The 27,176-nt window shown below is 42.8% G+C and overlaps 1 protein-coding gene across 4 annotated transcripts; it reads left to right on the top strand.

The window, feature by feature from the left end:
- On the top strand, nucleotides 1-22,778 carry GTSE1 (G2 and S-phase expressed 1). 4 transcript variants are annotated; one of them, XM_048836270.2, is made up of 12 exons: nucleotides 1-80; nucleotides 1,887-1,970; nucleotides 7,114-7,171; nucleotides 7,254-7,857; nucleotides 9,258-9,407; nucleotides 10,557-10,704; nucleotides 14,215-14,592; nucleotides 14,839-14,911; nucleotides 15,695-15,943; nucleotides 17,469-17,655; nucleotides 18,614-18,748; nucleotides 22,228-22,778. In XM_048836270.2, exons 2-12 carry the CDS (start codon nucleotides 1,892-1,894, stop codon nucleotides 22,309-22,311), a joined length of 2,145 nt encoding a protein of 714 aa, XP_048692227.2. In that variant the 5' UTR covers nucleotides 1-80; nucleotides 1,887-1,891; the 3' UTR covers nucleotides 22,312-22,778. The 4 variants fall into 4 exon arrangements, with proteins under 4 accessions (XP_048692227.2, XP_048692225.2, XP_048692226.2 ...); XM_048836268.2 differs by lacking the exon at nucleotides 1-80 and adding an exon at nucleotides 227-677; XM_048836269.2 differs by lacking the exon at nucleotides 1-80 and adding an exon at nucleotides 828-1,129.
- The last annotated feature ends 4,398 nt before the right edge of the window (nucleotides 22,779-27,176 follow it).

Below are 27,176 nucleotides of genomic sequence, written 5' to 3'. Positions count from 1 at the left end.
CACGCAGTACGATGATGCCTCATTGCATGAGACCTGCAGGCAAAGGACGTCTCCACATGGGGTGCCAGGCACCGGGCAGAGTGTGTGACCCCACGCTGCGGCGGGCGGGCTGACCGGGGGGGGGGGGGGGGCAGCGAGGCCCTCAGGGTACGGTACCTGCCGGAGCCTCGCTCTGGTCTGGGGGGAAAAACCTTCGGTCATGAGACAGAGGCTGGCTCTGAGGACAGCCTCGATTTGGCGCAGCCGGGCGCGCCGTACGCCGAGTTGGGGCGGGTCTAGGCCGCAAGTGGAGGGTAACGGCGGCGACAGCCTCACTCTGGTGCTTGCTGGGACTGGGACCGAGGGACCCCTGGGGGAGCCTGGAGCAAACCAGGGCCAAGGGTCGCTGCTCCCCAGCGGAGTCATCCCTCCCGAACTACGAGTCCCACCATGCATTGGGTTCTCGCGCCGCCCGACCGCCGTCAGCCCTGGGTCACGAGGCTGTAACCTTGTTTAAACCTACCAATGAGGAAGCTCGATCTGTGCCAGCTCTACGTGCCCCGGGCCGCGAGTAATTCAAATGTGCTGCTGCGCCTCGCTTCCCTCTTAAGGGAGGGGGCGCCACCAGCCCCGGGGCGCACAGTGCGGCCGGAGGGCTCGACCCGGTGCTGCGCAGCGTCGGCGGGACGGCCTCGGGGGTGAGGGTGGCCCGGTGGCCTGTGCGGACTGTCGGGGCAGGGGGGAGGCCCTGGGCGGGCTGGGGAGTGAGGCAGGCGGGGGGTGGCCGGGGGGAGAAGGGGCGAAGTTGGGGGCCGGGTGGGGTCAAGGAGCGGGGAGTGTGGGGCCCCCGGAGCGGCGTGAAGGCGCGGCGGCCCCCTCCGCCATGGGGCGAAGGAGCGGCTCGGGGGCAGGTCGCCCCACCCCAGGTGCGGCGAAGGGATTGGCAAAACCAGGCGAGTGGATGGGGACGTAATAAACAGACTAAACTGCGCGCTAGCAGAGAGGATGGAGTTTGCGGCGCCGTTTGCCTTAGTCACATCATCTCTACAGCTTCCTCACGCCCTCCGAAAACAGCTTGTAACCGAACCCTAGCCCGTGTTTAAATTCTGCTAAACTGGGGGGGACAATTCTCACTTTGCTTACCTAAGAGGTACATTTCCTGCTTTTCTTTCCATGAATGCACCTACCCTCTGTAAAATGGACCACGTTTAATCTTTACTGTGGAGAGGCTCACTTGATTTAGCTTTCACTAAGACAGATTTAAAAAAAAAAAAAAAGACTTAATGTTTAGGTACCATGGTACTTAGTAGGTAGCCCACAGAAGCTACTTAGGTATTTCCCAAAGGGAAAAGGGACACTATGTGGGGCTGGCCCAAGCCACTTGCCCAAGCCCCCACCCCCACAGCTGCACCGGTCTGGTCCAAACCACTTGTCCCCTTGCATGTCCTGTTTATTCTTGCCAATTTATCAAGTTGGGCTTAAAAAAGGGACTGTCCTGGTCAAAATGTGACGAATGGTCACCCTAACTTACATGACATGAATAGTTTAAACCTGCAAAGTGCTTAGGGGTAATTGCAGAATTCCATGAACTCTCAACTGTGTGTTGGGCTTGGAGCTTTGTTTTACAGAGCCCCCACCACTATATTTGAGTTCTTCAGCACCATCTCATTTGATTAGAAGGGAGATGAGAATTGTAGAATTTATGAACCTTGCAGTCGTTTGCAGGGCTATTGCTGAAGTTAATTGATCCAGCTCTTTGAAGTTATGGATTTCAGAGTTTGCATTTCACTGAAGTGCACTACCTGTGATTCCCTAAGTGCAATCCTTGTCAACAACTTGATCCCTGCGCTTCAAAACATGCCTGCAAAATTAAATTGTGAATCTTTTTGAACTGTCTTATTTTGCAGACACTATGGAAGAAGGAAAGGAAATGTCAGTAGGCTGGTCAAATAATATGGCTGAAGAAAAACTGGATGTTTGCAAGAACAGTGGTAGGTGGAAAGCTATTGTTTAATTATCTTCTTATAACTTTTAGCAAGGGATATACAAGCCTGAGCTAGTTTCTAAGATACAGCTACACTGCAGCTGGGAGTGCAATTTCTAGCTCAGATAGACATACACACACTGGTTTTGACTGAGATAGTAGGCTATAAATAGCAGCGTAGGCACAGTAGTGCAGGCAGCAGCCCAGGCTAGCTGCCCAAATACATACTTAAGGTCTCGGACGGGATTGTGCTTGGGCTATGTAGCTATGGCAACGCTGATGTTTTTAGCATGCTAGCTTGATCAAAGATAGAGCATGTATGTCTACTTGAGCTGGAAATTCTTCCTCCAACTGCAGTGCACATGTACCCCACATGTTCTGATTATTTAAATCGGTGATTCTGTCACATCTGTTCCATAACCTGCTGTGTAAGCAGTCTTTTCATGGATGGCCTGCTGTTTCCCACTACTTTGATCTTAGTGATTTTCTGCAGAGCTCTGTAAGAGTTCTTTGAACCACGGGTAGCCTCTGCAACATGGGGTGGTGGCGGCATTTAGGGTCTTTCTAATCTCCCTCGTATTTCTACTCTGAAGTCTGCTCTAGCAATTTCTTCTTTCCCATATCCCAGAGTTTGTCATTCATCAGTTTAGCTTCCTTGTTAACTGATGTAAATACCTGATGCTTGACATACTTGTCATTCCCATGGGTCCTTCTAACCCCTTCAGCTGTGTCCTTGCTTCCTCTGTTCCTGGACATGTTCCCTTGGATGACTGGGGAAAGTAACACTGTTATGCAGCTCCCTCAGTCTCTCCTGTTAAAGCTCCTCTGCTGTGGATAAATAATTAGCTATCTCCCTCAATTCAGTGTGTGTTCTCTCTTGCCACACACCATCCTTGGCCAGAAGTTACTACTACTCCAATTCAGATTCCCATGCCTCTATCTTAGGCACTTACCACTTTAGCATCTAAGTCAGAGGGGGACAAACTACGGCCTGCGGGCCCTATCCAGCCCACAGGACCCTTCCCTCTGGCCCACGGGGTCAAGACAGGCTTGCAGAGGTGCCAGCCCAACTCCCTGCCAGCATGGTGAGCGGGGCAGAGGCTAGCCCCTGGCCCCTCCCTTTCTGCTCCCCTTCCTCCCTGCCTCGCTCGCAGTCACAGTTCCCCCAGCACCTGGGCAGCGTGGCTGCAGCTCCGACCGGGTGGCATGGCTATAGCACCGCCAGACCTGGTGCTCCAGGGCAGTGCGGTCAGGGGGAATTCTGGGGGTGGGAGTCGAGGAGCAGGAGGGTTTCAGGGGGGCGGTCAAGGGGCCTAGGCCCTGCTGCTGGGAGCAGGGGCAGAGCAAACCAGGGCCCCCCTCCACCTCCAGCATGCTTGGCCCCTGTCCCCAGCAGCCAAGCCCAGACAGGGAGTGAGCCCTGCCCGACTGCCAGAGAGAGCAGCCAAACGAGCAGGGGAAACGCACAGGAAAAGGACTGAGCCCCCCTTTCCCTCACCCCACAGGTAATGTCGGGCAGGGAGGGTTGGATAGGAGGTGGAGGGTCCCGGGGGGACAGTTGGGGGTGGGGAACAGGGGAGATAGGATAGGGGATGGGCGTCCCAGGGGGGTGGTCAGAGGGAAGAGAGCAGGGGTGTTTGGATAGGATGCAGGAGTCCTGGGGGGCAGTCAGGGGTGGGGAGCAGGGTGGGTTGGATGGGGGTTGGAGTTCCAGGGGGCTGGGGTGGGGGGCCAGGCCACGCCTCACTGTTTGGGGAGGCATAGCCTCCCCCAGCCTTCCCTACCCAGCCCTCCATACAATTTCTGTACCTGATGTGGCCCTAGGGCCAAAAAATTTGCCCACCCCTGGTCTAAGTGCTAGATTCACAAAAGCACTTAGCTGCCTAGCTACCACTTTTGCACCTAAATCCCAGAATCGGGCCCCAGTGGGATTCACAGAACCCCTTCTCAGCTGCCACCCAACCCTTTAGGTGCTTCCCCCCACCCCATCCCTCCAGTAAAAGTTCCCTAAGAGTCTGTTTTTCTGCCTCTCAGCAAGTGCACTGCAACCTCACTCCAGGCAACCAGATGCTTAAGCCCCAATTCAATGTACTAATCTGGAGGAAGATAGGTGTTCTTTTGCCTAACTCACCTGCGGGGCCGAATCCAGTGAACAGGCTCAGAGCTTGCCTACTAGATTATGCCCCCATGGATGAGTTCACACAAAATGGAGTGGAGGAAGATCTCCCTTGTAACTCTTAGCCCAGTGGTTAGGAGGTGGGAGACCCACAGTTCAAGTCATTCCCTCCACCTGAGGGAGGATAGGGGATTTGAAAAGGATCTGCCTCCTCTCAGGTGAGTGTCCTAACCCTAGGTTATAGAACGGGTCGGCAACCTATGGCACGTGTTCCAAAGACAGCACGCCAGCCGATTTTTAATGGCATGCTGCTGCCTGCCAGGCCCCAGTCGCTGGCCCACTCAGCCCGCTGCCGAACCCAGGCTGGGACCCGGCAGGCAGCAGCCTGCCATTAAAAATCCTGCCCGCTGTGGCCCGCTCTTCTCCACCTCCCCCTCCCCCCAGCGGGGGCAGGGTGAAGAAGCTTGGTCCTGCTGGCTGCTGCTGCAGGGCAGGCAAGCTTCCCTCTCCCCTGCCTCTTCCCCCAGGGTGCTGGGTTCCTGCCCCTCCTCCTCTCCCTCCCTGCTGCTGATCAGCTGATGGCCCTTGCGAGGGAGGGGGAAGGGGGAGAAGCGGACCGGGGAGGAGGCAGAGAAGAGGTGGGGAAGGGGGGTGGAATCGGCATATCCCCTCCAGCCCCCTGCCGTGAGCCGCTCTGGGCAGGGGGCTGGGAGCACCCCCACGACCCTAGCCCACACTCCCAGCCCCCTGCCCTGCACCCCCACACACACTCCCAGCCCCCTGCCCTGACCCCTGCACCCCCCCATGACCCCATGCCCTGACTCCAGCACCCCCACACATACCCAGCCCCCATGCCCTGACTCCTGCACCCCCCACATGCCCTTTGCCCTGACTCCTGCACCCTCCTCACACACCCGCAGCCCTCTTCCCTGACTCTTGCACCCCCCACATTCTCACCCCTACCCTGAGCACCAAAAGGGAGCTCTTGCATCTCCCCCCCACATTCCCACCTGCACCCCTCGCACCAAATGGGAGCTGCCCAGGTAAGCACTCCACACCCAAACCTCCTGCCCCAACCCTGAGCCCCCTCCCTCATTCTGGCTCCTGGCCAAACCCTGCACCCTAACCCCCAGCCTGCTCCTTCACCCCCAGCCCTGTGCTCAGTGCACTCCCACCCTCAGCTCAGTGCAGAGAGAGAGGAAGAGAATGGGCTAGAACCAGGGAGAAGGTAGGTACCCACTCTATGTGGGCAGGGCTGGGATCCCAGACCGGCAGCGGTCTGAGAGGGGCCGGCAGCCGGGACCCTGGCTGGTAGAAGCCAGCGGATGGAACCCCAGACCGGCAGCGGGTCCCGGCCGCAGGCCTCGCTCAGCCTGCTGCCGGCCTAGGTGAATGGAACCCCAGGCTGGCAGCGGGCTGAGCTGGCCGGCGGCGTAAGATCAGCATTTTAATTTAATTTTAAATGAAGCTTCTTAAACATTTTGAAAGCCTTGTTTACTTTACATATGACAATAGTTTAGTTAATAATATATAGACTTATAGAGAGAGACACCTTCTAAAAAACGTTAAAATGTATTACTGTCATGCGAAACCTTAAATTAAAGTGAATAAATGAAGACTCGGCACATCACTTCTGAAAGGTTGCCGACACCTGTTATAGAATATTCTGTTGAGGAGCTCCCTCAGTCTCTCCTGTTGAAGCTCCTCTGGAGAAATAATCAACTATCTCCCTCCATTCATTGTATAGGAAGCCTGAGCAGTGATTTTTCTAGGTGCCTAAAAGTTATGACACTCAGCGTTACTATGTCTAAGTGCCACCATATTCTAAGTGCCTCAACTCTTGACATCTCTTCTGAATGTTTGACACCCACCCTGCCACTTGAAGCCCACATCCCTAATTTCAGATCTCAAAACTGACACCCTCCACTAAGAACTTTCTCTTTGCCTGGAATCTACTCTGTCCCCTCCTTATCCTCTCCTTTTCTTCTGTATCTCAGTTAGATCTCCCTTCTGCTGCCTTTCAGTTCCAGGCAGGCCTTTTCATTCCCTTATTTTCACCTAACTACTGTCTTCTCACTTGTTCTGTGCCTTATTCAAACAAGTCCTCTTATACTTCTCTTGCTGGGAGGGTGGAATCTGTCCTAGCTTTCCTAGTTACTACTGTATCTCGTTTCCCCTCATCTCATTTGCCTTTTAAACATCTGACAACTGGTTTACATATTACCCTTTTATTTCTCTTCCATCTCTGACCCCTTCCAGTCTGGTGCTTTCCCACTTCATCAAAACTGTTCTGCTTAAAATAGCTTTCTCACTTTCTTGCATCTTTCTGCTGCCTCTAAACTCAATAACATCCTCTCTTCAACGGCAAATTTCTTCTAGGGTAAAATTTAGTAGTTTATTTTAATTGTTTCAGTTGAGTGCAATGCAAAAGTAATGGATGATAAAGAAACCACCCTTAATCTGAATATTTTCTGACAGTCATCTTGACATCTGTTCCATTTCAGTGTTAAAAGTAGTCTTGGTCACTTTACCCAAGGGCTCTCAATAACATTTTTGCTTTTACAACCTTTTCCTGATTTTAAATGTTTCTCTCCCCCTTGCTGTGTCCCACAAACAGAAACTTTCTACTGAAACAAGAGCATTGGCTATGTACAAAGTGCTGTCAAATGCACACTAAAACTAGGATATTTTTCTAATCTTTCAGTTTTAATAATGTTAAGTGTTACTTGAAATAATTAAACATGTTCAGAAAGATATGTGGTTATTTTTAATTATCTGACCTAATAACTTGAACTATTGTCGTAGTTAATTTTAAAGACATCTTGGCAATGTCTTTGGAATAACTGCAAATGGGGTGTGAACTTAATGAAGATCAAGTAACTACTTAAAACAAAATTAGAAGTAACTCTAAAGGTTAAATTTGTTAAGGCTAATGCCAACTGGCAGTGTTGTGAGAAATATACTGCAATGCAAATTGTGTAAATCCTTGTAACTACAGCGATAGTCACAATTAATGAGATCATTATACTTTCAGACTTTCCCCTTCTAACTGATGAAAAATTTGATTTTGACCTTTCTCTGTCTCCTGCAAGGTAAGCTAAGTGTTTAAGGGCAAGTACATATGTAAAGTTCAAAGGATGTTACAATATCTTGACTGTCTTGTCCGTCTTACAGTGGAAATGAAGATGAAGTTTTTGTTGGACCTCTTGGGCACAAAGAAAAATGTGTTGCTGTCAGTATTGAAGCAATTAAAGGTGCTGAAGAAAAGATCTCTCAGACCCCTGATGATAAGCTGATGTGGAGTCCTCTTACTGGAGAGAAATTTGTGGAAATCTTTAAAGAAGCTCACTTGTTAGCACTGCAGCTAGAAAGCGGCAACAAAAATGAACAGAACAAAGTCACCCAATCAGAAGGGCCAAAACCCAAGGTTATAGAAAAATTTGTGCAAGCATCCAAGTCAAAACTAAAAATCTTTCAAAAAGGAAACACAGACAAAAGCCCCAGGGCTATTAAAAGGGAGACATACTGTGTGTGGGACAGCCCAATTTCTCAACTGCCACCTTCCTTTCAGAAGCGTTCAGATTTACCTGTGACAGCAGTTGACAAAACTCCTCCAAACACATCTAGTCCTATTAAAATCCATAAATTTCCTAAAATATCTGTTTCACCTCTAGCCCAAGAACAGCAAAGTGATGAAAAAAATAAAAAGGCAATAAGCAAATTGCACACAAAGGCTTCATCTGCTCTTGGAAAAAGCCGTCAACTGACAGTAGAAAAGGTAAAGAATTTTCTTCTGGATAGCTTAATACTCAATAAAAAAACATGGTTGTCTTGAGATAAGGGACTGTTTGAATCTTGTGCAAGCTTTTGTTTAACAACTTTCTTTTTTAATGCATCTCTCCATTGTTTGAGAGAACCTCAAATAGGAAACTGACTTTACACAAAGAGCTGACAAATGCACAAGGTAAACTGAAAGCATATTTTAACTTGTTATACTAATGCTAGTGGAGTAGTAGTTATTAAAGTAGTGGCTAGAACTGAAGAAAGAACTTGTTTTGTTTTTTAATTGACTGAATTTAAGTTTTTACACTTATTAATACTTGATGTTCCTGACTTCTATGTAAATATTTAATACTTATTTTATCATCCCTCTGGTAAAATTATTGCTGTCTTTTGGTGATTTAGATGCCAACAGGCTCTTTACTTATATTAAGCTCTCTTCAAAATTGACAGTAGTAGGCACAGCTCTGGAGATACAGCAGTAATAACCCTTTATAGTCTTGGTACACCATCCTATCTAGAGCATGATTAGCCAACTATGTAAGGAGGACCCAGCTATGCGGCAGTACACTGAAGAACTGCCCAGATATGTTAGGGGAAGCGGTAGCTGTGTTAATCATCTCTCGTGTACATAAGCCCTGTTCAGGTTGGTTTTTTCTCTCCTGTCCTTCTGTTCCTTCCCCTTCGTAGCTAAGGCTATGCAACTAGCAAGATGCTCCTTCTCTCTGTGTGCACTACTGAGGAGGAGGATGTTGGCTCCTTACTCCTGAGAATGAGGGTGAGGAAATTGTGCCATAGGCAAAGGGGCAAGGGAGCTTCTGTAGTCTGCTCTTTTCCCCTTTGTCTCCAATCCCATAGCTTTGATAGTGTTGCTGGTCATGTGGCCCTCTCAGATGCTAACTGGAATAGATTCGTGAGCTGTGCAGTCTAAAACTTTCATGTCTAGCTGTTGGTGTCATCCAGGGAAGAATCTCCTTTGGGCTATTGGAAAGAAGCGTTCGTGTGTACATTACATTTTGCCTACAAATGTGGGACATACCTATTTTAAGAAAAGGGAACAACCACTGCAGTGTCTAGGGATGAACATGGGCTGAAAGAATCACATAGGGACTAACTTGCTGCAGAGGTGATCGCCTTATGTTGATTTAAAGCCAATTTTAATAAATGGGAACATAGTCTATGCTGTATTTAACAACTTTAAAGTCTAACAGAGTCTAAATAAATTGAGAACTTGGAATTTTTAATGTCTAGCAATTCTCATACTTGGTAGATGCAATATCCTTTTCTGTTGGCTGGTATAAAAAATATGGATTACTGAATAAATCAGCTCCTGCACGATCATCAGAGCTGTTGAAATTGTAATAGCTTTCCAATAAATTTAAAATTTTAATCTTGCAGCCAAAACCAGGGAAAAAACATGTGAACAGCATGGGGTCATCTGAAGATCTACTCTCTGACAAATCCAGTGTTGCTTCAGATGTATGTGACTCATCATTCAGTGGCAGCTCATCATTACAAGACAAGCGAGTTCTTCCTTCTCAAAGCAAGGTAATTACAAGTGTTAATACAACTGCAGAGTGAATATGTTCTTAGAATACTGGTGACTTCTCCATTTTTACATATGTAAGAGACAAACCTAGTTTTCTGACTTAATGCCATAGTCTTCTCTTTATAATAAATTCAAGGTAAAGTTTCTATTCTACAATTGCAATTCTTGGGTGGCTAAGTTATACATCAAGTGTTTTCCCCATATTTTTAACACACAATTGTTCTTAGTGCATCAGCATATAGTTAGATATTATACTACATTTCATGTTAACACGTAATATTAAGGGGCAGGGAAATGCAGATAATAGGCCTCATAGGAGGTTTGTGGATTAAAGTCTTTACTCTTCATGGTCACGTATTGTGCTACTTGGAAAGACTGTCATTTTTCTAGCATGGAAGCAGAATAGCAGTGACTCTTGCTACATCAGAAGCCAAATTCTAGGAACCATAGCACTACAATTTAAGTACTCATGTCTAAAAGAATGTGACTAACCTGTAGAATATAGTTTGTCTCAATTTTGTTAACTTTTGTACAACATTGCAATCCACTTAATATTGCCTATGCTGTTTCCTCTCCCCTCCACCCTCCCAGAGGTGCCTGATCTCTTGGCAGTGGATACACTTAAATGAAATATTGGCCACTCTCTCCAGATCTGATGCTAATGGAACAGTCTTAGTTATAATAGTCAAACTCACACAATCACTTTCCGAAAGAAAAGAATTGTAATAACATGGGATATTGCATGTGAGATGGGGAAAGATGCCTAGCATTTCAAAAATAGCACTCCAGTGTATTGTCCCATTAATCTTCATTTCTATATACTTTGAATCCATTATAAGGATATACTTGAGCTGGGGGCGGGGAGGGAAGGGGGAACACCATTGGGCTAACAATCAATTTCTGAGACCTATCCTATTAGGTACCATACAAATGTATAATTACATTTTTACTTTATTTTTTGCTTCCCAGCAGTCTGCTTTTTACTTAACTTAAGCATTTTAAAACAGGATTTAGAACTTTTCCCTGGGACAAATGAACCCAGAGAATGGTGATGCATAATGATGTAGAAATCTAACAAATGAAAATGTTGTTGGGCTTGCTTAATGTCTTTTGGACAGTTAAATAAATTAGACTTTTTTTATTCACAGTTTGGGTTAAGGAAGACCCAGTTAAAACCTCCTAGTGTTGCTAATGGTCCTCTAAGAAAGAACACCTCATCTTCATCGTCATCCTCCATTTCCAGCATGAACTCCAGTTTGAATTCAAGTTTGTCCGTCTCTCCCATAGGGGGAAATGGTAATAACTAGCATAGAGATGCAGTATGCAAATCAGTTTAAACTTAAAATAAGTAATGGGTTTTTTTTGACCTGCAGGTTCCAAAATGTGTTTGGTGCTGTCTATATTTCTTGCCGCTTCAGAATGCTAGGCTGTGTTTGGGGTGGAGTTTGGAGTGTTGTAGCTGTATTGTTCGCAGGATATGAAAGGCAAGGTAGGTGAGCTAATATCTTTCATTGGACCAAGAAGGTACAAGCTTTGAAGCTACATAGAGTTCTGCGTACCTTCCACCAATAGAAGTTGGTCCAATAAAAGATATGATCTCAGCCCCTCGTCTCTTTGGTGTTCAGAACAGGTGAATAAAACTTCATGTAGGCTGAAAGCTTGGTAGTTAGTTCAAGTTCTTGACTTCTAGCACTTGAATTAAACCAGACTTTAGAATCAATGAGGCCAATATCTACAAACTAGGAACTGACACACTTACATGGTATGCTTCTCGGTGATGACTTAATTTTTATTTTTTACATAGTCCATAATGGTTCTTTTCTGGTTAGAATTATGTCTAGCCACAGGAACCTCTAAATGCCACAATGTAACGTGATTTAGAGAACAAACAACATTATGAAGTAGAGAAGAGGGAGGAAGTCAAAAAGTATGTTACTCAAGCCCTGGTTTAGTCCTCCAAAGCCCCATATAGTAGTAATTTACTCGGCAAACTTAAACAGTAATATCTCAAAGGTTGTGGTTAACACAAAAGCAGGGAGTAATGCAATTGTCAAAGCCTTATCAGGACTTATTAGAAACAACAGTGGAATATAATAGCTTACAGTTTCTTGATCCATTGTAAAACAAGACTGAAGCACACACCTGTAACATTATTTCATATTTAAACATTTGCCTATCATGAAGATAGAAGCAGTCATTGTTCTACCTGAAGAGTGTCAAGACTTGGAAGCCTTTCTAAGCTTCCTGTTTTAAAGTTATGTATTAGCTTTTTACACTAAACAAACACGCACCATGTCTCTGTTCTCAGTCCCTGTAGCTGTGCACTCTGTTTTTAATACCTGTCGGCTGGCTGTATTTCCTGTTAAAACTTAATGACAGAACCCTAGAAATCACACTGCTACCCAACTTACATCTGGAGCAGAGGTTCCCAAACTTTTCTTATTGCATACCCCCTTCCAGATCTCCCAACTGCCTGTGTACCACTACCCTTCTCATCACTGATACTTTGTGTGTTCTTAACACTACCTGTCTTTAGCCATCTGTCCATATTTCACTGTTATGCACAGATATAGTGTGACGTGTATAACCAAAAATAAAACCCTGACTAAGTTCTGAGCTCAGTTAGACTGGACAGTTGCTGACCAACTGAACCCGCACTGTATGGTGATTGGAGGTCTCTCTGTATCTGTGTTCTCCTTGGTACATCTTGAAGTAAATTAACTACTGGATTTTATATAACAAATTCCCACAGAGTTTTAAAGCTTTGTCTAAGTAGCCTATTATGAAAATGCAGTAAATAAAATCCACCCACAATTTCTCCCATGTACCCTCCACCCTGAGATGTCTCACATACCCCAGACGTATGCATACCACAGTTAGGAACCCCCGGTATAAGGAAAAACGACTACTTAATACCAGTAACTTGCATATACTGTTATCTTCTCTAGTAATCCAAGATGGTAATAAAATGCCCTGTACCTTTAGCGGGCAATTATTTTAGAATTGTGACCCATCTTATTTGTAGCCCATGTGGTGATTTTTTTAAATTTTTTTTTTTGAGGGGGTGAGGAAGAGGGACACATTTTTTTTAATAAAACTGAATTAATGAGTAAAGTTGCAGGATATAATCAGATCTATATCAAGCATAAAATTTGACCTCTATAAAGAGATTGAGTCAGTGTTTAATGAGCAACTGATATCTTTAAAATGTATCCAAAAGCAGACTTGCAGAAGTATATGGATAATGTATGTGGCTAAACTACGTATTTATTCCAAACAAAATGAGTGCTTGCTCTCAATTGCTCATAGCGTAAGAGTGGGAGAGGAAAACATGCTCCTAATTTCTTGTGAACTAAGAGGCTCCCTGTTTCAGGAAGTGAAGAGAAAGGCACCTGGAGGAGATGAAAGAATTTTGGCATGCATGATTGGGGAAACACTCCAAGTGTAGTGGCCTGCATGAGTAAGCACCGAAGTCTTTGAGGAAAGTGAAGTGTGTTGGGGGGAATAATCGGGTCCAAAGAGAATGTTAAGTGACCACAGATGAACTGTAGGCAGGGAGAAGAACTGTGTAGAGCGTTGAAAGGGAGAACAAAACTAAACTCTAGCCCAGTCAACAACATAACATATAGATAAGGAAGTCGCTATTGGGAAGTATAATGCAAGACTCTGCTATTGGAGGACACAGTTTCCATGCTTCAGTGATTCAGAACTTTAATATCTTGTTTTTTAGAGATTGTTTATTCTGTTGGCTGTGGAATCCATGTGACCCTTACGCTATGTCTAGGCAACCTATTCAATAATACACTTCCTTTTTGGAGTCAAGAAAATACTGTTCTAAGTTGTAGCTTGCTTTTTTGCCCATAGGCTAAAACACATCCACACTACTTATACTTACCCAGTGTTAAAGGAGCACTTAGCTGAAAATTTAACTTTTGTAAAAACTTGTCTTACATAATGTAAGCTTAATAAGTTTAATAAAACTTTAATTCAATGGGAAAGTTTAGTAGCACATGTCTTGGAAATACCCCGGACCCTCGCTAGAACGCGTGTCTATATAGCACAAATTTGCATATAACACAGTCGTAGCCATGGATCCCAAATTTAATTACTTTAATTGCAATTCATTTTAACGCGGTCCCCATGTTAACGCAGTACCATGCATGGATCCCAAATACCGCGTTCTAGCAAGGGTCCGGTGTATTTAATGCGAATGACTAGAAACTGTTTAGCAAATCCAATTAGTCTAATCGAAAAACTATGATTTTAAGTGAATAAATAGAATATTGAAACTTGTCATTTAAAAAAAAGTTAACTTTTAAATACTCTTAACCAGCATAGGGAAGGAGACTTCATTGACTGTCCCTTAAAATATGTATTTCAGGTAGCTGGGCCAACTACATTGAAAATACAAGTTAAGCTTACATACACCTATAAAGAAGGCATATTTAAGTGCTTCTTAAAATACCTTACTCTTGTTTCATTTGAACTGGAAGCTGATATGCTGAATCGTGTCAAGGAGGCTTTTCTGAAGCATCAAAGACAAATAACCACCCGTAGAGTTTTCCTATAGTTTTCAGACTTCTAGTGGCTAAAAAGTGGAAAAAAATTTAAACCTTTAAATTGTAACAACTACAAAGTTCAGATGCTTGAACACCTATCACAAATCATTGCATAATGTTTTCATATCTTCAGCTGCACTTGAGTAAACTTACTCTCTTGTAATTTAGTTAAATGTACCTTGTAACCAGTTGAGGGAAAAAACAACGAGCAATTCAGAAGTATAAATATGAGCTTTCTATCTTTCAGGTAAATCAAGTCTCTCTTCAAAAATTTCTGTGAGCAGCTCCAAACTCTCATCTAGCACAAAAAGACTGGCTATGGTTAGACCTATCAGAATGTCATCTCTGCAGACTGTCCATTCTGATGTGTCCTGCAAGCAAACAAGATCAGTTAGTACTCCCAAAATATCTACTGCTGGGAATTTAGCCAAGTCTTCAGCTTCTGTGACAGGATCCCAAACTCTAGCCAGTGGAATTCAGAGACTGAGCTCAGTCCCTAATCTGCAGAAAATATCTCAGCAGAACAAAGATGGAAGTGCAGCAAAAGGAAACACATGCCCAAAAGACAATGCTAAAATTATACTCACACCTACAAATCAGATTAAGGTCCCTAAGAGATGTGGAGGTAAGCATACATTTTTGGAAGGCTGTTTTTTGTGTTAACTTGGCTTTTAATTTTAACATTTCTTTCAATGTTCCTCACACTATTTGCTAATTGAGAGTGAAATTTGTCTTTATTTGTATATTGTTCCAAAGCTGTTGGGATGGAATGAATCATATGACTTGTACGTAAGATGTTATAGTTGAAAACAAAACTAATATAGATAACAAATAAGTAATAACGTAGAGTAATATTTTTCTTTTCCCTTAGGTTCATCATCAGAAAATACAGCACCAAAAATAATGGAGCCAATCAGATTACTATCTTGTGGCACATTTGGAAGGTAACTTTTTGTAATTAGAATTTAACAGGTCACTTGCATGTTTTCTTAACTATACCTACCTTTGAGAATGTTGTACCAAGCAACTATGTAACCTGAATTTTAAAAGTGCAGTTCTAATTACTTTGAAAACTAACATTGTGAGGTATCTCTACCCTCCTGGTGACTTCCAGATTACTCTGCCCTTCCACAAGTAAAAATGTTAACTCACCCTGGGATATGAAAGTCAGTTTGGCTCTCTTGGGACTGGGTAACATAAATACCTAACTAGAATTCATTGACCATTCTGATGTGCAAGGGAACAGAATCGGCTCACACATAACAGAGATACTTCTGCAGTGCTAATGAGTTGGGGGGAGGGGGTGTGTGTGTGTGTGGTGGTTTTTTTTTTTTTTTTTTTTTAAAGTCAGCTCTGAATATACTCAGGAAGCAAATCTAATGAGGGCTGTTTTCACATAATACCTGTTCACTGTAGAAGTGCACTTCAAGATTCTGTTCCATTGAGTGCACTGCTTCCTCTTCTGTCTCAAATTTAATCTCAAATTTTCAAAATGATTTGAAACATCTGTTAACTGAACTTTAACTATGAGGATGTGACCAGTTCCAGCATAATACAGCAATCACTTTTAATGTTCAGGTTTAGTTATCCTAACACTTCCGTATCTGTTTGTATTCTTAAGCCTGCCTTATGTTGTTTATTTCTGTTGTCTGAGTAGTATTCAGAATGAAGTTGTAAGAAGTTTCTAGAAGCTTTCAGTTAAATGTATGCTGCTTGTTTTCTTCTAGTGGTGTTGCTGTTTGCACTCCTGTCAGATCTTCAGAAGATGGGGCCTCGCAGAACTCTTGTCTTAGTTCCAGGTCCATTTTAATTACTCCAGCCAGTATAAAACGTTCTGCTGTGCCTACACCTGCCAGTCGTATCTCAGGAATTCCAACAATAACTCCTAAAACTTTGCCAAGATCTGTCTCCTCTCCACATTTTATGTCTGTTCGTCAAGTCTCCAGTGTGTCCACCAAAAAGACTCTTGCAGCTTGGTAAGATACCGTGGGTGTAACATAGCTCTATTGAAATCTATTAAAACTCCTATTGTCTTCAATGGGGGAAAGATTTTGTCCCAGATGTTCAGACACTGTACACTAGCATGTAAGTGATTTAATCTACTGTTGAGTAGAAGCATGCCCAGGTAACTAGCAAAATAATACAGCTATACTTGTTAGTTCTTTCCAACATAATTCTCTAACATGGTTTGGTTTGCCTAAATCCGTAAACCAAGGGATAACGTTAGACTCTCTTGTAAAAATAGTGAAGATAAGCACATCTTATTCCATCACTTGACCACATCTTCAAACTACCTGTGAATCAACTTGAATTATGTGCATCATAGAACTTGTATTTGAGGAATTTGCTGCTTTCAGCCAGCTTACTTGATGTACTGCAGAAGTAACTTTGTGTTCCAACACAATGACACTTCCAGCTACGTGAAAGATAATGGAGGACCTAAATGTGGCAATACTTTCTAGATGAGGAAAGCAAGCCGGCAGTTAAGTCAAATGATCTACTTTTAAGTTCTGCTTAAGTTACACTTTAAGGTATTGACCAATCTTATGCTGTCACCATTATAAAATCTGGCATCCTAAGAGAGGCCAAGGATTGAATTAAGACTGAACTGTTCTTGCTCCATGAGGTGGTCTTTCCATGCCATAGTTGAGACAGTGGCTAGGTACAAGGGGAATCTGGGCAGCACCATCACAATTCTGTACCTGTTCTGTGGAGGGGATGCAGTCTTTTCCATAGCTGTCAACCCAAAATCTTTTCACAAGCTCTAAATATATACACAGCTTAAACTAATATTTATGGCAGTCTCATATGGTGCTGATTCCCCAGAATAAAATTTAACTAACCTTATATTTCATGTTGTGCTCAGATAAAACCTTTTGTTCCAGGGTAAGCCAAGCATTATCATGCCTGTCTCATATCTCTCAAATGTTCAGTTACTTCCTCAAACTACAAGTCCAAAATGCTCTTTCTTCCCAAACCCCTCTCCTTTCCCCACTCTACTAGCCCACTGATTGTTAAGCTTGCAACTTTGGAATCCTCCAGTTCGTCTCTGTACTTTTTCCCTTCACCAGGGAGCGGACTGAACCAATTCAGTGACATGCAGTACCGGCACTTCTCTGGTACAGCAATCTCTGCGTAAGCTTCCAGAAACTTAAGTTAAAATTTTCAAATGTGGTATCCCAAGATTATCCACCAAATATGGATTGTCCATTTTGCTTGTACACTGTAGGCAACTTTGACTTGTCTATTTAAATTGTAATTCCTCAGGGCAGAGACAGTGTCTTTATGTTCTGTGGGATGCCTAGCATGCTTTTAGATAATGAATAAATAAGATGTTATTTTCAGACTGAGGGTACTCACAAAATAGAGAAAAATAAAGTTATCAAATGGCGCTTTAGCATTTGTAGGGCAGCTAAATGACATGAACGTTACCTTGTTTATACTTTAATAGTAATGCTTAATGAATACCTCTTAAATACTTGCCAAATTACTTTCCCCCAGTTCTAAACAGGCAAAGGACACCAAGACACAAGTGTCATCATTTGAAGATGATGACTTATCTCCTCCACCTATGATACCTCTTACACTTGTCTTTTCACCAGAAAAGACTACAGAAATAGCACAGAATGAAATACAAGAAGAGACTGAAATACAAAAACAGCCAGCTGAAGGAGCACAAACTAAAGAGGTAGGTAAACTGAATCCATTTTTCCCTCTTGTAAAAGCTGCCATTGAGTGAACTGCATGAAAATGTGTGCTGTCTACTAACTAAAAACTTGCTCAGATTTTGAAGTGAACTAGATTAGGCATACATGTGCCCTCTAGTGTTTGCTTATCATACCACTGAACAACATTTCTTCATTGGGATAAATGTTCCTGGAAATCGAATTTCAGTCACCTGCACAAATAATTGCAGGTCAGATTTTAGATTTGCACTCCCAGTTATCTACACTGGAAAGTCCTTGTGTATTTATGAATCCAATCATGAAACACAATACCATGTTGGGTAATTCAATACTGTCCAAAAACAGATATATTACAAAACTGCGATTAGAATGTCTGTCTGTAGAAAACTGATTAAACCATAGTGTTAAAAGAAAAAAAAGTCTAAATTCCTATTTGCTGGAATAGCAACTTGCTTGCAGATATCAGGCATAGACCAAACTAACAAATTACTCATTGTTAGTTCAACTGTAGTTATTTTCTCTGGTATTCTGTTTACTTAATGCTGGAAGCTTGCTGTGGATTTGTTTGGTGTATGTAAATACTGAATCACAATCAAATTGGATAGAGGGGTGATTAAAGCTAGTAATCTTATAGAACTGTTTCTTTGTCAAAATGTTGTCAGATCACAATTGTAGGTACAAGGTTAAAACTGAATTTAAAAACTGAAATATGAAACCTGAGAATATTTTTCAAATATGATTTAGCACTTACATAATACTTTACCCCCTCTGCTCTGCACACTAATCCTCCTCTCATCCACCAAACTATGCTGCCTTTAGGATGGTCTACATATAACCTACAAACCTAAGAATGATGGTTGCTTTTTGTGGCTTTTCCCTATGAGTCAATAACTGATTTTTCTTCATTATTCTGAAGGGAGTATAATAAACAGAGGAAAATTAACTATTTACCATTTCTAGGTCTTGCTGGTAGATATTGGAATAGATGAAACTCCCATTGCTGCTTTGGAATGTGAAAGTAGACCTCTCATTGACCTTTCTAATACTCCAGAAGTGAATAAAGTTATTCCACTAAAACCTAGTGTGGTAGGACAGGTAAGGTATCTGAATCATTTGTTTCCATAAATGCATAAAAATTATGCAAAAAATAATTGTTTGGTTGTATGCATTTGTATGTAGAATAGTTATTTCTCCCCTGTAACAATGTATTGTATACGAATTATGCTTGGCACTAGTACCTTATATTCAACACTCTTATTTAAGCTGAATCCAATTTATGGATTCTTCTTGCAGTCTCTTCCCTTTCGATCTCTAGGGTAAGTGAACATTTTGTTGTAAAACAGAGCTATGAATGAGCATCAGTTCATGAGTCAAGAATTTTAATTATTCAGCTTTGCATGGCCCACTCTTGCTGTGCTGCTTTTTGAAAGTCAAAAAACTAGCTGCATCATTTATTATTGTAGAAACACAGCTCTGTGCAGGCTCACTAAATTTCTCTTAGTAGCAGTGGCATGTCATGACACTTTTTTTAGTACATTTTGTGGGGTTGTACAAGAGACTGGATAGACTCATCCCATGGACACAGCCAGTCAGGAAGTTCTATTCAGAGCTTTCATATTCTTGTAGAAATTAATTCTGAGGCGTGCACTGCACACGTAAATGGCACACCACTGCTTACTAGTCCTGAACACCAATAACCTGGAGGCTAGAATATGTTCCTGCTACTCTTCTCTGCTGTGAGACAATGTCTGTCAAACCCCTAACTGCAGCATTGGTTTTCAGCACTACACCAGTTCAGACCAGTTTGGCATGTAGAGGTTTGTGTTAAATGGCTCATCACTCCTGACGTGGTCACCACTCTTCAAAAGTCAAAGCAGCTGAGGCTTGACCTTGGCTTTAAAAGTAACTTGGTCACTAATGTGCAGTGCCACGGAGACTCTTGGCTTTCCCTCCACTGGAGCCAACATAGAAAAGCAGATGTGGTAGTAGTGCACACTGACACTATTCCTAGTGTTCAAGGCACACATGCACATGATGAGTGTAGGACTTAACTAAGTAGTCATTCCATGACTTAAAAAGATGTTTGGGAGGGAATGGTAATGGGAGTAAGCTATTACCAAAATCTGTTACTGTGATTCCCTGAAACAAATAGTGCTTTTTAGGGGACAACAACTTGATAAAAACATCTGGTGAAAGTGCTGGTGCTTTTATTTTACTAATAAGTAAGGCTCAGGTCCACAAAGAGACATGAGCAGCTAGAAAAATCACAGGAATACTGTGATCCGCAAAGCCTGAGTTAAGAGTAGGATCAGTGGTTAGGGTACTCATCTAAGATGTGGGAACCTACCAGTTTAAAGTATCCCCTTCTGCCTGGATGAGGGTTTTTTATATCCATTTAATCTGTACATTTAAACAGGAGACTCCCATTTCTCAGGTGAATGCTCTAACCTCTGGGCTATGAGATATTCTGATGTCAGTCTCTCCTGTTGAAGCGATGTCACTTTGGATAAACAATTAGCTACTGAAGCAGGGGGACTGGATCTTGGGTCTCCCACATCCTCAGTGACTGCTCTAACCTCCCGGCTATAGGACCCTTCTCATGCATGCGTGCTCTCTCTCTGGCCCAATTACTCTTATTTTCTACAGTAGTGCCACTCTTTAAGAGGGGTGTCTGACATTCCCCAGCGTACAATCTGGACTGATGGGCAGCTGTGTCTCCCTCAGTTCTCCAACCTGGAGTGCCTTTTACACTGATCTGCTGTGAGAGCAACCACTCCTGGTCTGCCCGCACACAGCCTCCAGCATGTAAATCACTCTCAGCTATGCTCTGAGTGCTGCAGCCAGCCACCCTGAAATTACATTGCAGGGCAACACCAGAAAGCTTCCAGTCCCAGACTAACCCCCCCCCCCCCCCCCCAAATGTGCATCTTGTACTGCCCAGCCCCTGCTGGACAATGCAAACTCATATAAAGTCTGCCATTTCAGTAATAGAAAATGATATACACAAATCTTGTTCTCTCAAATGGAATTTCCCAAACACTTCAATCTAAACACGCTGGTTTAGATAAAACAATAAAACAAGTTTATAAACTATGGAAAGATAGATTTTAAATGATTACAAGTAATGAGGCATTTGGGAGGGAGGGATAGCTCATTGGCCTGCTAAATCCAGGGTTGTGTGTTCAATCCTTGAGGGGGCCATTTAGGGATCTGGGGCAAAAATTGGGGACCGGTCCTGCTTTGAGCAGGGGGTTTGGCTAGATGACCTTCTGAGGTCCCTTCTAACCCTGATATTCTATTAAAAGAATTTGTTACAAAGAAATAAAAGGTAAAACATGACTGACACCTAGCTTAATAAGTTAAGTGAATTCAAAGCAAAAGGTTTCGCTCACCACATGTTCTAGCAGTCTTATTGGCTGAATCTTTCAGCCATGATCCTTCCACAGTCTAATGATACTTCCTTTGACCTTCAAGTGTTGTTGACGCTGTGAGTAGAGATAAAGGGAGAGAGATCCTTTGGAGGTGTGTGTTCCCCATTTTTATCTTTTCTTCCTCTTCTGAGAATCCTCTCCAGCTGGGGTTCAGGAGACTGAAAGTCTGTGGAGATGGGAACTTCCAGCTGTGTGTTTTGTTTTTTGGGGTTTTTTTTTGACAAGATGTAAATTTCTCGCTCACGTCCTTTTTCCTGCCAAAGAATGGACACTTAACTAGATGTTAGTCCATTTTATTTTGTTGACACCGGGCTGAAGCATCAGTTTGCCTTTTGTCTTTGAGGAATTGGTCTAAACTTGGAATATGTCTCAGTAATGCTATACAGTGTTGCTACACATTTTACTAGGATAATAATGATCAGAACATTATGGATTTTCAGATGATACCTCACAAAGCATACTTTGTACAAAATCCATTATAGTTTTGTAAAAGAGTTTGTATCCCAATATTAACTATCATGGGGGGTAGGAGGAGGGAAGAGGGCAGGTAAAACACATGCCTCTCTCTGGCATTTCCCAACAGCTATTGGAGGTGTGGGGTGACCTACCATCCTGGCTTTTGTGAATCTCTTCTCTCTCTGCTGTACAGGAAATCTGAGTACCTGACTCTGTCTTTTAATCCCAGTGATTTTTTTTTAATCCTTTTTTTTTTTCTTCTCCTAAGCACGTAAAAGCTAGGTGTTGCGAGGCTGTGTGACAAAAACTGATTCACAAATGGATTTTAGCCCTGAGACTCAGTCCCCATGCATAAATTTTTAGTGTAGCAAGAAAACTAGAGCTCAAAACCAAGTAAAATCGGTATTTTTTTTCAACCTTTGGGAGCTAATTCAGTTCTGATAGACTAGCATTCTTTGATACATTGGATCAGTCTTTGGGGCAGAGACTAGGTCTCCTTTTGTATAGCACCTAGCACAAGGGGCTCTGCTTGGTGCATGTGGCTTCTGCTATAATTAAACTTTTTACAGTAGAGTAGAGAGGCTCTAAATTGAACATCTAAGTGAGTGGTGTAGGTATTTGTCTTCAGGCACCTGAAGAAAAGAATCAGCTATCTAAATCTTATGTCGTTTCATTTCTGTCTTTCAGCTTATAGATTTGAGTTCTCCTCTTATCACTCTGAGTCCTGAAGTGAACAAAGAGAATCTGGATTCCCCTCTGCTGAAGTTCTAAACTAAACATTAGCTGAACCAAAATTTTATCTTGGGACTAGCATCTGCAATCTTGATTTGATATATTAGCCATCTTCATAGGACTGTGTGGAGTGAATATCATGCAATAAAATCCCTTTAATGTACTACTGAATGTAACTTGTGTTGACAAAATGGAACTAGAATAATCTGTTCAGCAAATCCAAATTGGGAGCACTTGATTAACGTAACTGTCTTTAAGCATTGTTGCAGATCCATGTAGTTTAAAAAAAAAAGTGCTGTATGTCTGCTTTAGTAAAATTATTTTAAATCTAATTATACATAACAGTAACCTTTTTCTAAAGGTTTACTAGTAAATGATCTAAAGTACTAAAATTAAACTGAAAATTAAAGCTAATGTGGTAGTTTTTGTAATTAAGGGATTTTAATGGTCTGTATACATATGAAAGCATCGCAAGTCTGGAAATAAAATGGTTTTGGGACTACTAATGTGTTACATGCTAATTGTGCCATAGAGTATTTCAGGAAGCTAAAATGAGCTACATTCAATAAAAGCATCTGGATCTAATTGTGTACTTTGACATAATCAGGATAATGTTAAAGGTGGTAGTGTCAGAACTTTGCAAAGTGCATATAAATTGAGTTGCCTGCCCTGAAGACTTTTTCTATAAAAGATTTAGAAAATGGAAAGAATGGGATCAGAGTGAAAAGTGCATTATGTTAATTTTAACTTCTGATAACTTTGAGGTAGGGAAACATTGCAGGAACAGATAAAACAATAATGAGGTCAGCTGTAGAAAGCAAGGTAAAGGATGGGATTTGACAAGGCCAGCTGCTCCACTGTATGAGAGAGGTAATTCTAGATGTAAGAAATGATACAAAGTCAAGAATAGGACATAAAATGAGTAAAATACCTGGCTCTTCCCATTTTATCTTACGCATCAAATGTAAAGTCTGGTCTGCCCTACTTTTTGCTAGAGGTCTTGCTTGGAAGACCCAGAAATGGACTGGAAGCTTTTTAACCCTTCAACTATCAACAGACCTGTACTCTGATGTCCATGGTAACAACTCCAACTCAGCCTGTTTAAACTATAAAAGCAAAAGTTGAAGACAAAGCCTGCTATGAGCTGAATTGTTTAGATTTAAAACTCCTGATAAAGGTTCTTTAAGGCTCCGGGTAAACCCTTGGGTTCATATGACTAGGTGAAAGATTCTAGAAGTAGGAGGACACTTTTGTAATAACTGAAATGTTTCAATTGATGTTATGGGTTGAGGCTACCTTCTCTTCTCAGACATGGTGTATGTGGATCACGGGCCAAATCTGGACTACCAGATGCTTTTGAATGGATCCTGAAATTTTTTTATTTAATTATTCTTAGCCATCATCTATTGTTGTAGTTGCTGGGTTTTTTATTATTTTCTCTGGAGTCTGGACCTTGACAAAAAAAATTGACTATTCCTGGCTTAGGCCTACATCCTGATCAGACGAGCCAGAGAGGGAACCAATGGCATTACCACCAGCTTTGACTAAATCCTGAGCACTGCCTGGCATGTGAGACTTTGGTTCTGGTTCTCCGACTCCCTCATGTCAGGGGCCAAGAAGGCAAGAAACCAAGGTCCCCTCCTTTGGAAAATTCTGGTTGTGCCCCTGCCTATAGAGTCTCACAAAGCTCAATCTTTGCCTATACTATCAAACAGCTATATGAAGCAGATCCATCTCTCACCTTGACCACTCCTTTGTCAGATGTCAACACGATCCCCTAGCTTTCTCCACACAATCATGTCTGACTTGCTCCATGTGGCTTGAGGCTGCATAACTCCCAGTTTCTATGTAGTGTGAGACCTCCTGGCAATCCATTCCCTAGAGCAGGGGTTCCTAAAGGTGGGCTGTGACACAGTCCCGGGTGGTCTGCCAGCACAACTGCATTCTCCAGTCAAGCTCTTAGTAAATCTCTAACTCCATGTGACTTGTATAACTTAAGTAAAAGCTATATAAATGTAATGTTTTGAGACATATAGGACAGAGTTAGAAATCGTTAGTTAAAAAAATAAGCTGCAATATGTCAACTTTAAGTCTCATGAGTACAGCTGTGTGTTTCACTGCCAGGTAACCTAGCAACATACACACAGTCCACCATTTACAACTGTAAAAAACAGGAAGCAGTATTTCAACCTGACATGGATCGATTTATTTTTCAAAAGCAAGAAGGGTGCGTTGGTAGAGAAGATAATGAAAGTCCCAGACCACCTACAGCTATGCAAAATTAGCCAGCCAAAAAAAATAGTGGTAAGAAAATATGACGACACATACTTAAAGTTCAGATTCTCCTTTATGGGATTTGCAAAAAGAAAAGGAGGACTTGTGGCACCTTAGAGACTAACAAATTTATTTGAGCATAAGCTTTCGTGAGCTACAGCTCACTTCATTGGATGCAGTCAGTGGAAAATACAGTGGGGAGATTTATATACATATAGAACATGAAACAATGGGTGTTAGTTGGGGGCTGAAGGTGATGGCTAGTGGCGTTCTGTTATTTTCTTTGTTGGGCCTGTCCTCTAGTTACTGACTTCTGGGTACTCTTCTGGCTCTGTCAATCTGTTTCTTCACTTCAGCAGGTGGGTACTGTAGTTGTAAGAACGCTTGATAGAGATCTTGTAGGTGTTTGTCTCTGTCTGAGGGGTTGGAGCAAATGCGGTTGTATCATAGAGCTTGGCTGTAGACAATGGATCATGTGGTGTGATCTGGGTGAAAGCTGGAGGCATGTTGGTAGGAATAGCAGTCAATAGGTTTCCAGTATAGGGTGGTGTTTATGTGACCATCGCTTATTAGCCAGAAGAGTACCCAGAAGTCACCTACTATAGGACAGGCCCAACAAAGAAAATAACAGAACGCCACTAGCCATCACCTTCAGCCCCCAACTGAAACCTCTCCAACACATCATCAAGGATCTATAACCCATCCTGAAGGACGACCCATCACTCTCACAGATCTTGGGAGACAGGCCAGTCCTTGCTTACAGACAGCTCCCCAACCTGAAGCAAATACTCACCAGCAACCACACAACAGAACCACTAACCCAGGAACCTATCCTTGCAACAAAGCCCGTTGCCAACTGTGTCCACATATCTATTCAGGGGACACCATCATAGGGCCTAATCACATCAGCCACACTATCAGAGGCTCGTTCACCTGCACATCTACCAATGTGATATATGCCATCATGTGCCAGCAATGCCCCTCTGCCATGTACATTGGTCAAACTGGACAGTCTCTACGTAAAAGAATAAATGGACACACATCAGACGTCAGGAATTATAACATTCAAAAACCAGTTGGAGAACACTTCAATCTTTCTGGTCACTCGATTACAGACCTAAAAGTTGCAATTCTTTAACAAAAAAACTTCAAAAACAGACTCCAACAAGAGACTGCTGAATTGGAATTAATTTGCAAACTGGATACAATTAACTTGGGCTTGAATAAAGACTGGGAGTGGATGTGTCATTACACAAAGTAAAACTATTTCCCCATTTTTATTCCCCCCCTTTTACCCGCCACTGTTCCTCATACGTTCTTGTCAACTGCTGGAAATGGCCCACCTTGATTATCACTACAAAAGGTCCCCCCCTCCTCCCCCTCCAGCTCTCCTGCTGGTAATAGCTCACCTTAAGTGATCACTCTCCTTACCGTGTATATGGTAACACCCATTGTTTCATGTTCTCTATGTATATAAATCTCCCTACTGTATTTTCCACTGACTGCATCCAATGAAGTGAGCTGTAGCTCACGAAAGCTTATGCTCAAATAAATTGGTTAGTCTCTAAGGTGCCACAAGTCCTCCTTTTCTTTTTGTGAATACAGACTAAGGGCTGTTACTCTGAAACCTGTCTTTATGGGATTGGATCAGGATGAGTAGCCATTACTTCAGTGTGTTATAACTATTGTTTTATATTTTTTATAATTTTTATTCTTTTCTAACTAGTAGAGTGTAGGGTTGGTTCTTTACTTAGCATAGATATTGAGATTTTACACTAAAAAAATTGAAAACAATATTGTGGTCGAAGTTGGACAACTATTTTGTTTTAAAATTAACAATGTGTTTAACAATTTTAGTAACATTGTGTTGCTTATTGTTCAGTTTTATACATTGTGTTTTTCCCGTTTGAACACAACATATTGCTCTCAACGTTTATCCAAAGTCTAATTTTACGAAAACGGTTTGGCTTTGGAGATCTTGAAGCATTTCTATTAGTGTATATTGCTAGGGCTTTCTATCATTACAATTGTTTACATTAAAATGGTTGTTTGTTTGTAGTGTTATAGTTTGTGTATGTAATAATTAAAATCATTTGCCTCAAGAAGAGTTAATAGTGGGCCCCTGTGCTTATTACAGCTGGGCCTTAGCGGGAAAAGTGTGAGAACCCCTGCCCTCGAGGAAAGCCTTTCACGGTGTGCTCCTAGATAACAGCTCTGCTTGAGGCTGCACTGCTCTCTGCCATGCAGGGGGTGTCTGAGGGGACATCCTACCACGGGACCTGCTGAACCTGACTCTTGCTACTTTTCTCTTCAGGCTTCCCTTCTAGTACCGTGCCTGGGAGGGGGGACGGGCTCCCCCTCCCTGCTCCCACAGCACCAAGCGGCCGGCGAGGGCGCAGGGCTGCTAGGCCCCAGCTGCTGGCTCTGGCGGCGGGAAGACAGTCCCCAAGCAAGCCCTACCGCGGGAACTCACACAGCAAACGCATTTCTACACGGCGGGACGCTGCACGCCCTTCTTTAACTGGTTCCCAACGGGGGAGCATCCCCTGACCTCCCCCCGCAGGGCCCGGTGGCGGGGGGGGGGGGTAGGTCTCCGAGCCAGCACACGGCGCTGAGTCTCCTCCTCTCTC

This window comes from Caretta caretta, chromosome 1, assembly GCF_965140235.1.
Source record: "Caretta caretta isolate rCarCar2 chromosome 1, rCarCar1.hap1, whole genome shotgun sequence".
Taxonomy (NCBI): domain Eukaryota; kingdom Metazoa; phylum Chordata; order Testudines; family Cheloniidae; genus Caretta; species Caretta caretta.
The sequence above is the reverse complement of the archived record's forward strand: the minus strand, read 5'-3'. Positions and strand labels throughout refer to the sequence as shown.

Bases quoted from the DNA above. Each gene is read 5' to 3' on its own strand.
- GTSE1 (XM_048836270.2), top strand. From the start codon at position 1,892: ATGGAAGAAGGAAAGGAAATGTCAGTAGGCTGGTCAAATAATATGGCT. The intron at 9,408-10,556 runs GTAATTACAAGT...TTTTATTCACAG, and splicing joins TTCTTCCTTCTCAAAGCAAG to TTTGGGTTAAGGAAGACCCA. The intron at 10,705-14,214 runs GTAATAACTAGC...TCTATCTTTCAG, and splicing joins CTCTCCCATAGGGGGAAATG to GTAAATCAAGTCTCTCTTCA.